The sequence below is a fragment of the Myotis davidii genome, unplaced genomic scaffold (genome assembly GCF_000327345.1).
Source record: "Myotis davidii unplaced genomic scaffold, ASM32734v1 scaffold132, whole genome shotgun sequence".
Lineage (NCBI taxonomy): Eukaryota > Metazoa > Chordata > Mammalia > Chiroptera > Vespertilionidae > Myotis > Myotis davidii.
In genome coordinates, this window is record NW_006285258.1 from 2886352 (window position 1) to 2898940 (window position 12589).

The 12589-nt window shown below is 39.0% G+C and overlaps 1 protein-coding gene across 5 annotated transcripts in view; it reads left to right on the plus strand.

Annotated features, from left to right (window-relative positions):
• Positions 1 to 12589, plus strand: part of ATP8B4 (ATPase, class I, type 8B, member 4) — a 220759-nt gene that overhangs the window by 60466 nt on the left and 147704 nt on the right. For all 5 annotated transcript variants that reach the window (XM_015558941.1, XM_015558943.1, XM_006756016.2 and 2 more), the window contains 2 exons: positions 1473 to 1571; positions 4047 to 4108. In XM_015558941.1, coding sequence (XP_015414427.1) covers positions 1473 to 1571; positions 4047 to 4108 — 161 coding nt within the window. The remainder of the gene's footprint in view (positions 1 to 1472; positions 1572 to 4046; positions 4109 to 12589) is intronic.

Here is a 12589-nt window from a genome sequence, read left to right on the forward strand (position 1 = left end):
CACCTCCACCCTGTGAATTTGCTTTTGGTTTCTTCATATAATCCTTTGTACTATTCCGGAATTTTTAGCTCATTTCTCCAATGGATTTCTTATTTATGGTCAGACTTTTGTTCACAAAATTTTATATCCAGAAGGGGCCTTTGGGAGAGTTAGTCTAACCTCCTTTCTTTTATTGATGAAGAATTAGACCTAGAGACATTAGATGATGTATAAAGCTTTTACAAGTTAATGATAGAACTAGGTCTAGAATCCAGCTTTTCTGCCACCCAGCCCAGTGTTTTTCTTGGTACCTCAAAGGCTTTTGAGGTTTGTTTGTTTTTTAATTTTATGTGGAAGCTATTATATAAAATTGATTAAGTTTAGAGTTGTTTTAATGAGGCCTGATCTCCATACACTGTCCATTTCCACCCAACCCTTCCCCGCCTGAGAGCCCTGAAACAGCTCCAAATGGAACCTCACTTGAAAATCACCTAAGAGAACATGCCAGTTGTCATGGTGTCTCTTGCAGGTGGAGGTACAGGCACAAGGCTTTGGAGTCAAATAGACCAAGATTCAAATTTTAACAGTGTATGTTCTTGGCCCAGTTGCTTGACCTCTCAGATAGTTATTTATACAATGGAAAAATGATACCCAAGGCTGCGGCTTTTCCTGGCTCTGGGACACCATTCACAGCGCATTCTGTATTTTACACTGAGGTGCTAGTTACATGGAATACAAACCCTTGGGTTTGTATAAAACAACTTGATACAGAGTCTAGCTCAATGGACTTCTCTCAGGATTAAATGACATAATATATGGAAAGTACTTGGTACAGTGTCTGGCTCAAGGTAGATGCTCAAAGAATCTCTTTTGTGGGAATTGGTGAGGAGTTGGTAAAATTGTTAAAAGTTGAGATGAGTAACTGAGAAAAGACAGGTGATGTTTATTTTTAAAAATATATAATTATTATTATTATTTTTTAATTCTCACCCGAGGATATTTTTCCATTGATTTTTAGAGAGAGTGGGAGAGAGAAGGAAAGACAGAGAGAAATATTGATGTGAGCGAAACACATCTATTGGTTGCCTCCCACATGAGCCCCAACCAGGGCCTGGGCTAGGGAGGAGCCTGCAGCCAAGGTACATGCCCCTGGCTGGAATCGAACCTGGGACCTTTTGGTCTGCAGGCCAACCTCTATCCACTGAGCCAAACTGGCCAGGGCTTATCTGGGAAAAGATCACCATCTGTGAAAGATTTCAAGAAGCTTACTTCTTAACTTGCTATAAAAATTATAGGTTTTATCAGGAAGTCTGATATGTTTATTCTATGTACCTTATGACTGAATGCAAATAGAAAGTCATTCTATATGTATATAAATAACTGGAAAATAATCCCATTAATCTTTGGCAAGCCTTAGAAAATTAAGTGACAGCATTTGGAAGATATACTTACTAAATTTGAAAGCCCTAAACTCTTTGAAATGTTTGTTTCAGCTGATTCCAGAAATTTCTTCCTTGACCTGGTTTACCACCATTGTGCCTTTGGTCCTGGTGATAACTATGACAGCTGTCAAAGATGCTACAGATGATTATGTGAGTATTTGCTTTTGAGCACTCCTGAGGTCTCAATTTCAATTGTGACTTCTCAAAAGTAGAAAAAAGAGATCCATTTGGAATTTTTAAATTAAGCTCTTTTGGTCAATATGATATAAAAACTCTCTTGCTAGTTGATGATTAATACAAGTCATATGATCAGCAATGATTTGAATAATGACATTTTTGCAATAAATGTCTGACTTCCCCACATTATATAATCTTTCAGGAACAGCACTCATTTAGATACATGAGTTCCCACAAATTGGCTTTAAAGGTCTTCTTCATATAGACATACTTCATAGGAGAGTAAAATGGTAGAGCAGAAAGAAAGACATTTTGGAGAAAGATACCTTACCACACCATGTTCTAGCAGTGTAACATGATGCAAACCACTTCTTTCCTTGCCTGATAATGTGGCCAATGACATCAGCACTGTAAGAAGGACAAAACAAGATGCTGTGTATAAAGCATTTGGTACAGACCCTGTCTTACAGGGCGTACACAATTAATGCTTGTTCTCTGCTCCCTTCCTGTCCTGGACAGTTCTCTGAGCCTTCACATCTATTGCTAAGATAGAAATTGTCAAGATGAGCCAGTCTGAGATGACTATTCTAGTACTTTCAAACTCTATATGTTCCAATACCAAGATGCCCTTGGCAAAGCCTGGGCAGAAGTGAGAGTGGCCCCATCTTAAGGCCCAGAGAGTGGGCTGCTCAAGGTTCAGGGCGTGAACTGATTTCTGTGATGCCCAGCTAGTCAACTTAGGGGACACTTTTCAGGTTAGATATAGATGTGACCAAATACCTAATCTCCTTAGTCTTCTACTGCAGTTAATGCTTGAATATGCATTTATTTTGTGATAATATGGGCTGGTTCAATGAATTGGATAGCTTTATGAATCAGGATCTTGGCAGGAAACAGATGTCACTCTGAAATGGGGGAAGATTGGACTAAGATTAATAATGAGAAGACCATTTACAAAGAGTGTGGGCAAGGAAAAGCGCATGGGATAGCAACATGGGTGGCCAAACTACCTCGCACTTGAAGAGGCATAGGAAGGAAGCAAGTATCAAACTTGAGGCTGTAGTTGAGGGCTGCTTGCAGCAGTTGGGGCTACCTATAGAGAGGAAGCAGCCACTGTTAACCCAGCTTGAAGGAAGCCAGGGAATTTCACTTTCCTCTGGCACTCTGCTCTCTGCCAGTGTCACCTACTGGCCAAACCCAACCAGAAGCCAGAGGGCAAGGACTATGTAGGTCAGCTTCCTCTGGCACAGGGCAGAGTGGAGAAGGATGGGTGTAGATTTGGAGGAACAAACAAATTATCCAGCCCCCATGTCAATTTATGCACTTAGACAAAAGACCTATTTCCATTTCTATTGCTTTATTGGCGGGGAGAAGATTACATGCCAAAGATGGACTGACAATTGACTCTTCTACCACAATTATCAACTCTTTCCATGTTAACAAATGACAAGTATCTTATTCCTCCTGGTAATACCCATAACTTATACCCAGCAATCGGTGTAATTGTATGCCCTGGGCACAACATAAAGGAAAGACTCGGATGGATTTGGGAAAGATGTTGAAAAAGGGAAGGGCTGGTTGAAGCATTTTGTATATTGTGATATTGATGTAATATTTTGAATATTTTTAAAAGGCAAAGGCACTAATTCTGATGATTATGATCTACAAAATCATTTTCATGTTTCCTGATACTCCCCCTTGTACATCTGTGCATTTAGGCTAATGGGTTTGAAACAACACCTTATATTGTAGCTTATTATTATCTAATCTTGGCAGTTCACGTAGAAAGTCTTATCAGAATGACTGCTAATTTATGAGTTTAGTAGAGGGCTCATAATATATGGATTCTTCTAAGCAATATAAGATATTTACATTACTGGAATACACAATAAGAAATAGGATCATTTGGGCATAAAAACACAAATCCACACCAAATGTGGTTCAGTATTATATTTTGATTTTAAAAGAGTACTCAGTATTTAATAAGTTCAGTGTTAACAATTATAATTTCTAGAGAATAAAAGTACATGTTGTTACAAGTAATTTCTTGGCTTCAAAGAAATCCATAAAACAGAATAAATGATGTTCCAATAAAGCATTGAGCACATACGTAAGAGAAATGGAAGTCCCCATTCCCTGTTGAAGACATCAAAATTAATGTATGGTTTTCTCTGGAGCTCTGTGGCATATTGTCTTCTTAGAAACAACTAAAAATGTGTGGAAATTGGAAGAGCATGTGGTTAGACTTGTTCTGCTGAATAAGGTTTAGTGAGGAGGGTCTTGATTCAGATTTAGAACACGTGGAGCTGGGTCCATGGTAACATAAGCTGTGCTCCTTTTGGGCAGATGTTGATAGTGTTCAAATGAACTGAGAGTACTTTCAGTGTCCTTATTTGTGCTGACAAAGTATGACTTAATATGTTTTTTCACAAATACTTTGATTTTTAGTTTCGCTACAAGAGTGATAAGCAAGTGAATAATCGGCAATCTGAAGTGCTCATCGACAGCAAGTAAGAAATACAATCTTTGCTTTATCTTTAAGATTTCTGGCACCACAAGATGGGTCTTGACAATGGGTAGCTTTCTCTTTTAATTAAATATATATATGTCTTTCCCCCTTTATTAAAAATTGCAATGTAAGTCCATTTTGTGTTCCTGGTTCTTTTTCATGCTCAGCAAATGCTTGTGCTGGACACTCAGCTTCTACTTCAAAACCCTTCGGAGTTTCTTTTGTGGAGCACAGACATATCATTGTCACTTTCCATTTCTAGATCCAACACTATTTAGAATTGGCACACATGTGATGTCTTGTATGTAGAAGATGTTTCATAAGTACTTGCATATTTAATTTGGTAATTTCTGAGGAGATTGCAAGAGAGACTTTGACACATTACTGTTTCAAATGGCAGTGATAAGAATTTTGTATTCACTCATTAATTGATTTTAGAATGAATTATTCACCATAACACTAAAATGTTTCCATTGCCTTTAAATTCCTCTATCAATAAAGACATCTTTATGGGAATGGTTCTTGAATTTGAAATGCTTTAAAACATGTACTTACAAACAACAGAAAAAACAGCTCCAGAAAACTTAGCAAAAAGTAAATCTTCATTCCACTGTTTCTTACTCTTTATCTCTTTGTCCTGTTTTGGCTAATAATAACAGATGGAAGAGTAAATTTGTGGCAAGTACTGCAGTCTGGTGGTCATCATCACTTCCCATGATTTTTAAAAAATGTATTTTTTTATTGATTTCAGAGAGGAAGGGAGAGGGAGAGAAAGATAGAAACATCAATGATGAGAGAGAATCATTGATTGGCTGGCTCCTGCACACCTCATGGGAGATCGAACCAGCAGCCCGGGCATGTGCCCTGACTGGGAATCAAACCATGACCTTCTGGTTCATAGTTCGATGCTCAACCACTGAGCCACACTGGCTGGGCATCTTCCCATGATTTTGAATCATTTGGATGCTTTGAAGAGTATAATTTTTAAAAGAAATATTCTAAACAAATGAATCACATGAAACAAAAAACTTTAAGAAATTGAAGCTATTGAGAGGGGCTAGGTAGCCTAGACAATAACTGATAGAATTGAACTAATTAATCTCTTTTCATTACTAAATTTTGACCAATCACTAATTATGTCATGAATACATATAGTTTTTCTGTGTCGGATTATTTTAGAAAATGATGTTAAATACATGGTAAAGAAATATGATCTTAATTTAAACCCTTAGTTATAGAGATAGAGACTCTCAAAGTGTGATCTTGGTGTGACATGGATAAGCCATAAAGATGCCTGGAACCTCGTGGTTCAATTCCAAGTTAGCAGGTTTTGAATTGTTGCCACTGTAGTATGGTGTTTAAAAGCATGGGTTTTATACTCAGACTTTAGGTATGAGTTTAGTCCTGACCCTGAATAATTCTGTATTTTAAGCAAGTTCTTCAGAGGTAGTAACTTTCATAAACTAATGTGGTGTGTGGCTTTGAGCTGTACTCTTGCATATCTTGATTTTCTCAAGTCCTGCAGTTCTGACTTGCTACTTATTAGACTGACATTAATATGATTTGGCTAATTTTCTGGGAACATCTGATGATCAGTCTTATTATCTTGACATATCATCTCTTATAAAGTGTGTTAAAATATGTACGGTTGCATAATGAATTTGAACTAATGGCCTGATTATATCTTTTAATGTCTCTCAAATTACCAGTTAAATTTGTGTTATTATCTGGGCAGTGATAGTTATTGAAGGCTCTACCTAGGGGCCATAGGTTAATCCAGTAACTTAAATATTCAGGAACTTGATGACCAAATGTCTCCCACACATGCTAGCTAACATTGTCATTATTATTAGAAGTAGCATTAGTGTCGCTTTCTTGTGGTTTCATTTAGCTTTTTGTTGAGTCCTGATCAGGTAGGATCTCTTTGTAATTCAATATGGTGTGACATTTTTAAAAAGTACTATTGCTGATGTTGTAGAGTTGAAGTGAGAAGCACATATCATTGAGAATGGAGTATTCTTTAGGATTCAGTTAAAATCAGGCAAGATTTTCCATGTGTAAGATTACCTATTACTGTGAGTTCCTTGAGGGCATCTTTCTTGATTGGGTCTGTGTCCCTTGAGCCTAACACAGTCTCTGTTAAATTTTCAAACTGAGCAGTAACAAGTGTCCTTGCTGAGAGGGAATTTACCAGAAGAGCTTGATCTGTCAAATTTTGCTGAGTCCCATCACTAGCCAATTCCTGTGGCTGGGATGGTGGTCTTTGCAGAATGTGCGTGGGCTCTGGAGATTGGCTTTTCACTTTTTGGTTTTGAGAAGTTGGAGCCATCAAATGGGCTTAGGTCTGAGATAGCCCAGGGGGGTTTGTCCTCCTTGGAGCTGGTTGTAGTTGAGGGTGCTCTTGGTCTCTGATCAGACATCACTACCTTCCTGTGCTCACTCCCTGTGTGCATTGCTTCTTAGGGCTTGTGCTGCCCCTTTCATCAAAGCACTATCCTTGGGCTGCTGGAGCCAATGATTGATCGGTGTGGGAGTAAGAAAGAGCAGCACCCCTGCCTCAGATTGAACAAGCTGTGAGGCATAATTTGCACCCCTGAGCTACTCTGGAGACCAGGCTGAGGATGGGACTTTGCCTGCAATCACACCCTTGCGTGGCTTCTTCCCTTCCTTGTGTTGCTTCTCATTTCTCTTACCAGTTTATCCCAGAAGTACTTTCCTATGAGCCATTGCATGTGAATCCGCATCTCAGGTTCTGCTTCTTGTGAACTTGTTCTAAGATAGTAGTTAATGCACACTTAACTCCATGGCAATGCTGGTGGAAAATATCAGGAAAGTGCGTTTGGGTCTACGCTTGGCACCTGTGGGTTATAATCCAGGGATAAAATAAAAAGCCTGGAGGGAATCAGGGAGTCCAGGTATTTCCGGAAGTGAGTATTATACTGGGGTGGGCACCAGCAGGTACTGTGGCTCCCCTGTGAGCTCCTATTGGAAGGTCTTAGACTTGGGGTTCATCGGGGCAGGAGCAATCATCAGCTTCTCCTGGAGGGAGAAGCATTGGGGGAGGTTCCTGAGGGGAAGGGGTATAATGAAAGCGCTTTGCAGGGCACCTGGGTCTATGTACGTGATCGCTGTGTGACTTTGGCAATTAATTTTCCTTCTGGTCTCCCTCTTTCTGTGCTCAGAAGCAAGGAATGTGGGTAGCTATGTTCAGATTCAATACATATGTATTGAGCCACTACCATGCGTGGGCTATAGTACTTTCACACATAACTCATAAAACGCAAGGTGTGGGTAATAGTGCCTCATTTTAGAAATAAAGTGATTAAAATCTAGAAAGGGAGTGATTTGTTCAGGGTTCCATGGCAAGTAAGAATCCAAATTAGGCTTCTACCCATTCATAAAGCAATATGTAAGTATGAACTTTGTGGTCTGATCATATCTATTTACTAGTGTTTTATATTTGAAGGGCTTTGTTTACTGATTGTTTTTAGCACTGTGCAAGCGGTGATGCTGGACATTGTAAACCTAAGCCACAAAATAACTGGAGAAATAAAACCCTTCCTTTATAACCTTCTTTTTCAATTTTAGTTTTTTGGTTTTGTTACTCATATTCCTTTTAAATCAGGACCAGTTTTCTGCATCTGCAATCTTATAATATGTGAAAATGCTTAAAAAATAGGTGCTGTATTTGACTTGAATATAATCTTTTGGTGACTTTAGTTTTAAAACTAAGTAGGAGTGCCCTGGTCAGGTGGCAGAATTGGTTGGAGCATTGTCCTGTACACCAAAAGACACATTGATGTTTCTCTCTCTCTCTCTCAAATCAATAAAAACATATTTTGGGTGAGGGTTAAAAAAACCCCCACTAAATAGGAGTGGCATGATTCCATACAGTAAAAATTAATATGACTGCTAAGTAGGAGGTGCATGTTCTTGCCTCAGGCAAAACAACATATATCTGCGGACTGAACCTGTGAATATCAATAGATACTCAATGTTTCATAAGAGGAGGTTTCCTCAAGTCGTGCTAGCATCCTTGGCCACCGTGGGAGCAGCTGGGCAGGTGAGGGGCTGTGAGAGGGCGTCTGGAAGTTGTGGCAGAGGTCATCTAACCCGATCTCCTCAACCTGGGCTGCATATTATATCCGTGCCCCAAGCCCCAGCCCAGCTCACAGCAATTAAATGAGGGTCTTAGAGGTGAGGCTCTGGTGTTTTTATAAAGTTTCCAAGATGATTCTAACATGCAGAATTAACAGCCTCTAATGGCAGCCATCTCTTTACCCATATCTATATCTCTATGTTTATATCTCTCTAATATTAAAAGCATCTAAGAAAAGAAATTCCATTAATTTTTAAAATGGTAAGCATAGTTTTCTATATTATAACTCTCTTTACAAAGGAATGATTCTATAATGCTTAAAGCCTGCATAACATTCCATTAAATGCATGTCTCATAATTCAAATGAGTACTTCCTTATCGTTTGATATTTCATCTGTTTTTAATTTAAAATATTGTTTTTTGATTCTGAATTGATAGATCAAATCTGGGTTTTTGGGACATATTTATAAACTCACCTAGGAAGATTACATTGTACCCATTATTTCCTATATGAAGTAATTAGAACTTGAAGCATTATTTCTCCGTCCACTGAATATCAGAGAATCTAGGGTTTAAGTGTGAGCAGACCAGGTTGGGCATAGTGATTAAACCTTGGGAGGATTCAGTTTCATCAAACATGAGGGTTCCTGGATGGGGGTTCTCAGACGTCCAAGTTTATATATTTTTTTAAATATATTTTTTATTGATTTTAGAGAGGGAGAGAGAGGGATAGAAACATCAACGGTGAGAGAGAATCATTGGCTACCTCCTGCACGCCCCACACTGGGGATCAAGCCAGCAATCCAGGCATATGCCCTGGCAGGGAATCTAACCATGACCTCCTGGTTCATAGGTTCTGCTCAACTTCTGAGCTACACCAGCCAGGTCAAAGTTATTTTTTCTTAATCATGGAAGAAACCCCCAAATTTTCTGTTTTAAAAAATATATTAGTGACATATGCAATTCCCCAAACATCAATAATTTGAGACAGTTGAATATAAGTTTTATATTATGGTTACTAGCTACATAGCACTCATGTGTAAAGTATGTACATCAGTTGCGGTCTGCAGAGTTCCTGAATACATTTGGGCAGTGACTGGGCAGCGTGACCAGCAGATCCTTCAGGAGGCTGTGATGGAACTCTTTCTGTCTTCTTTGTCCTGCCAGATTAGAGGCATGTAGACTGATGGTCAAAAGATCTATCATTTGCTGCTGAATTATTGGAAATAACCTACCCAAGAGAGAGAGGAATTCATGTATGGCATTGCCCTCTGTTGGATTTGATCTAAAATGTCAGTCATGGGTAAGAGTGGATTATTGTTAAATATGCTCTTCCTTTTTCTCCTTGGGCACCTGCAACAAAAAATACTTCAAGCTGACACATAATTGGTGAGTCTGTGTGCTTCTTGTAAGTGAGGGAGAGGGAATGCTTGAGGTTTTGGGATTCTGTAGGGAGAACTGATGAACCCTTCATTGAGTTACCTTCATCAAGGCTTTGTTGGCTTGCAATTGGAGTGGAGGCTTCTGTGGTTAAACACATGGCAGAACCCCAACTTTCTGAGATTTAAATTTTTTTAATCTCCAGCCCACCCAGATAATTTATATGTTATTAGAGGCTCAGTGCACGAATCCGTGCATCAGTGGGGTCCCACTGCCTGGCCTGTGGGATTGGGCCAAAACCAGCTCTCCGAAATCTTCCGAGGGGTCCTGGATTGTGAGAGGGCACAGGCCAGGCCGAAGGACCCCACCAGTGCACGATCGGGGCCGGGATGGGATGCAGGAGGTTGGCCAGCAGGGGAGGGACCACAGGAGGGCTCCAGGGCATGTCCAGCCCGTCTTGCTCAGTCCCAATCGGCTGGACCCCAGCAGCAAGCTAACGTATCAGACTGAGCATCTGACCCCTGGTGGTCAGTGCATGTCATAGCGAGCAGTTGAGCAGCCTTAGGCTATCATTAGCATATTACACTTTGATTGGTTGAATGGCCAACTGGACGCTTAGTATATTAGGCTTTTATTATATAGGATGCTGGTACCACTGGGACTAGGGGACAGCTATTTAGGATTATATGAAGAGACTGCCTATTTGAAAGGAAAATTGAAGCAAAAAACTTGATTCTTCTTTCAAAAAATGTTAATAAAACATACTATTATGGGTTTAAATGACAGTGAGTTCAAAAGCAAGCTAATGGGAGTAATCTCAATGCTTTTTTTCCAGAGGAAGTTGTTTAAAAATTAATTTAATTTTTCTGCTAACTCACAGAAAATATGTTTCAAAAATAGTTTCACCCTCAATAAATTAATTTCAGTTTCTTCAGTCTTGGATTGATCATTTCTTGGGCAGTTTCTGCATGTCAATTTTTCAGATGGAACTGTCTGTTTGCCAATGTGCTGGTTTCTGTATGTGAGCCATGGCACTGTTAAGGTTCTTATAAATGATTTTCTATTGTAATCAATTATTATAATGCATAAATACAGTTTTTTTTGTGTTAAATTTCTAAATGGTGACTATTTCCCCAAATGAGGTACATCTTGAAATAACAGGAAATTATAACACTTTCAAAACTCTGTACATGGGCTTTTCAGTGGAGTCTCCTGATTTCTTTTTAAAATTTATATAATCCAGATGTTAGCTCCTCCCTTTTTCTCCTCTTAAAGCTCCCTCAGGTATTCCCTGCCCCCCCCCCCCCAAAAGCATTAGAGAGCAAGGTAGAGTTGAATGAAGATTTTGTGGGGGTCATATATGAGGCGTTTTATATCACATACTTCATAGCAAACAATGTGAAATCCCATTTTAACATTTTTCTTCATCAAAGTTCTTTCAGCAGCTGGCCTTGTGTAATCCTTTCCCTATTCAGTGCTCAGTGTAGTTGGCTCCAATCTCATTCTCTCAGTATTTGGGGCCCCTCATATTTATCTCCCTTTTATTACTCAAAGTACTTTGGTTCATCCTTGGCTCTGAACTCAAACCCATCACAGCTGCTCACTAAAATAGCAGATTCTTCTGTAACGAGGACCCACTTATCTTGCATGACAATGAAAGCTTAAAATACCCCATGTTCTAGGTAATATTTAAAAAGTGATTCTCTCTACTTAAAAAAAAATAGATTTATGTATCTCTTCTCCATTGTCATAGGGAGGAGATCTAGAATTTCCTTTGAAGAAACAAGTCCAAACCTAAACCACAAAGGCTTTAGGAGTTAATAATGTAAAGCCCTCTTAAGATCTTAAAATAAGAAAGCTAAAGGAGATTATAATATTATAGTGAGTAAATTTGGTTTTAATCAGAGCCCACATGTTGTCAATACCAAACCAAACAAATGTTTTAACAGCATTTGTTGATTAACCACTTACACATTTCTGCTACAGAAACATTTTGCTTCAAATATTCTGAGATAGTATCAATGAGTTAATTTTTTCCAGGCATTTTAGATTGGTATATTATCTGTTTGCTGTAGTAAGAAATTAAGAAAACGTAAAAGAGTATAAAGAAAATATAGAAGTTACTGTTGGTTCCAGTACCCCGCTTAGAGTAAACTACAATGAACTTGTGAAGGCATTTTATCGATCCCATTCTTCCCCAATCTTTACTTTCTTCTCTCTCTCTCTCTTTTTTTTTACCCTTTCAACTCTTCCACACAATATTCATTGAAAAAAATAATTATTTTACTATAAATTATTGTCATGGTTTGAATGGTGTCCCCCCGCCCCCAAGAAATATGTCCACTTGGGCCTTGCATATAATTTTCTTCGGAAAAAGGGTCTTGGCATATATAATTAAGTTAAGGATCTTGAGATGAGCTTATCCTTGTAATCTATCACAAGTGTGAATACAAGAGAAGAGAAGGAAAGAAGACACATAGCAAAGCAGATAATGTGAAGATGGAGGCAGAGATGGGAGTTAAATAGTCCAAATCATGGAATGCATGAGGCTACAAGAGTTGAGGAGTGAGGCATGGATCAGATCTTCCTCTGGAGACTCCAAAGTGAGTGCCACCCTGATGACGCCTGGATTTTGGACTTTAAGCCTCTAGGACTGAGAAAGAACAAGCTTTTGCTGGCTTAAACCATCTAGTTTATGGTAATCTGTTATAGCAGACCTTGGAAATGAATGCTCTCTTGTTTTTAGCTTTTATTTATTTATTTTTTTAATTAAATCTTTATTGTTCACATTATTACATTGGTTCCTCTTTTTTCCCACCATAACTCCCCTCCACCCAGTTCCCACCTCACCCTCCGCCCTCACTCCCCACCCACTGTCCTCATCCATAGGTGCACGATTATTGTCCAGTCTCTTCCCGCATCTCCCACACCCCTTCCCTCCCCAAGAATAGTCAGTCCACTCCCTTTCTATGCTCCTGATTCTATTATATTCACCAGTTTGTT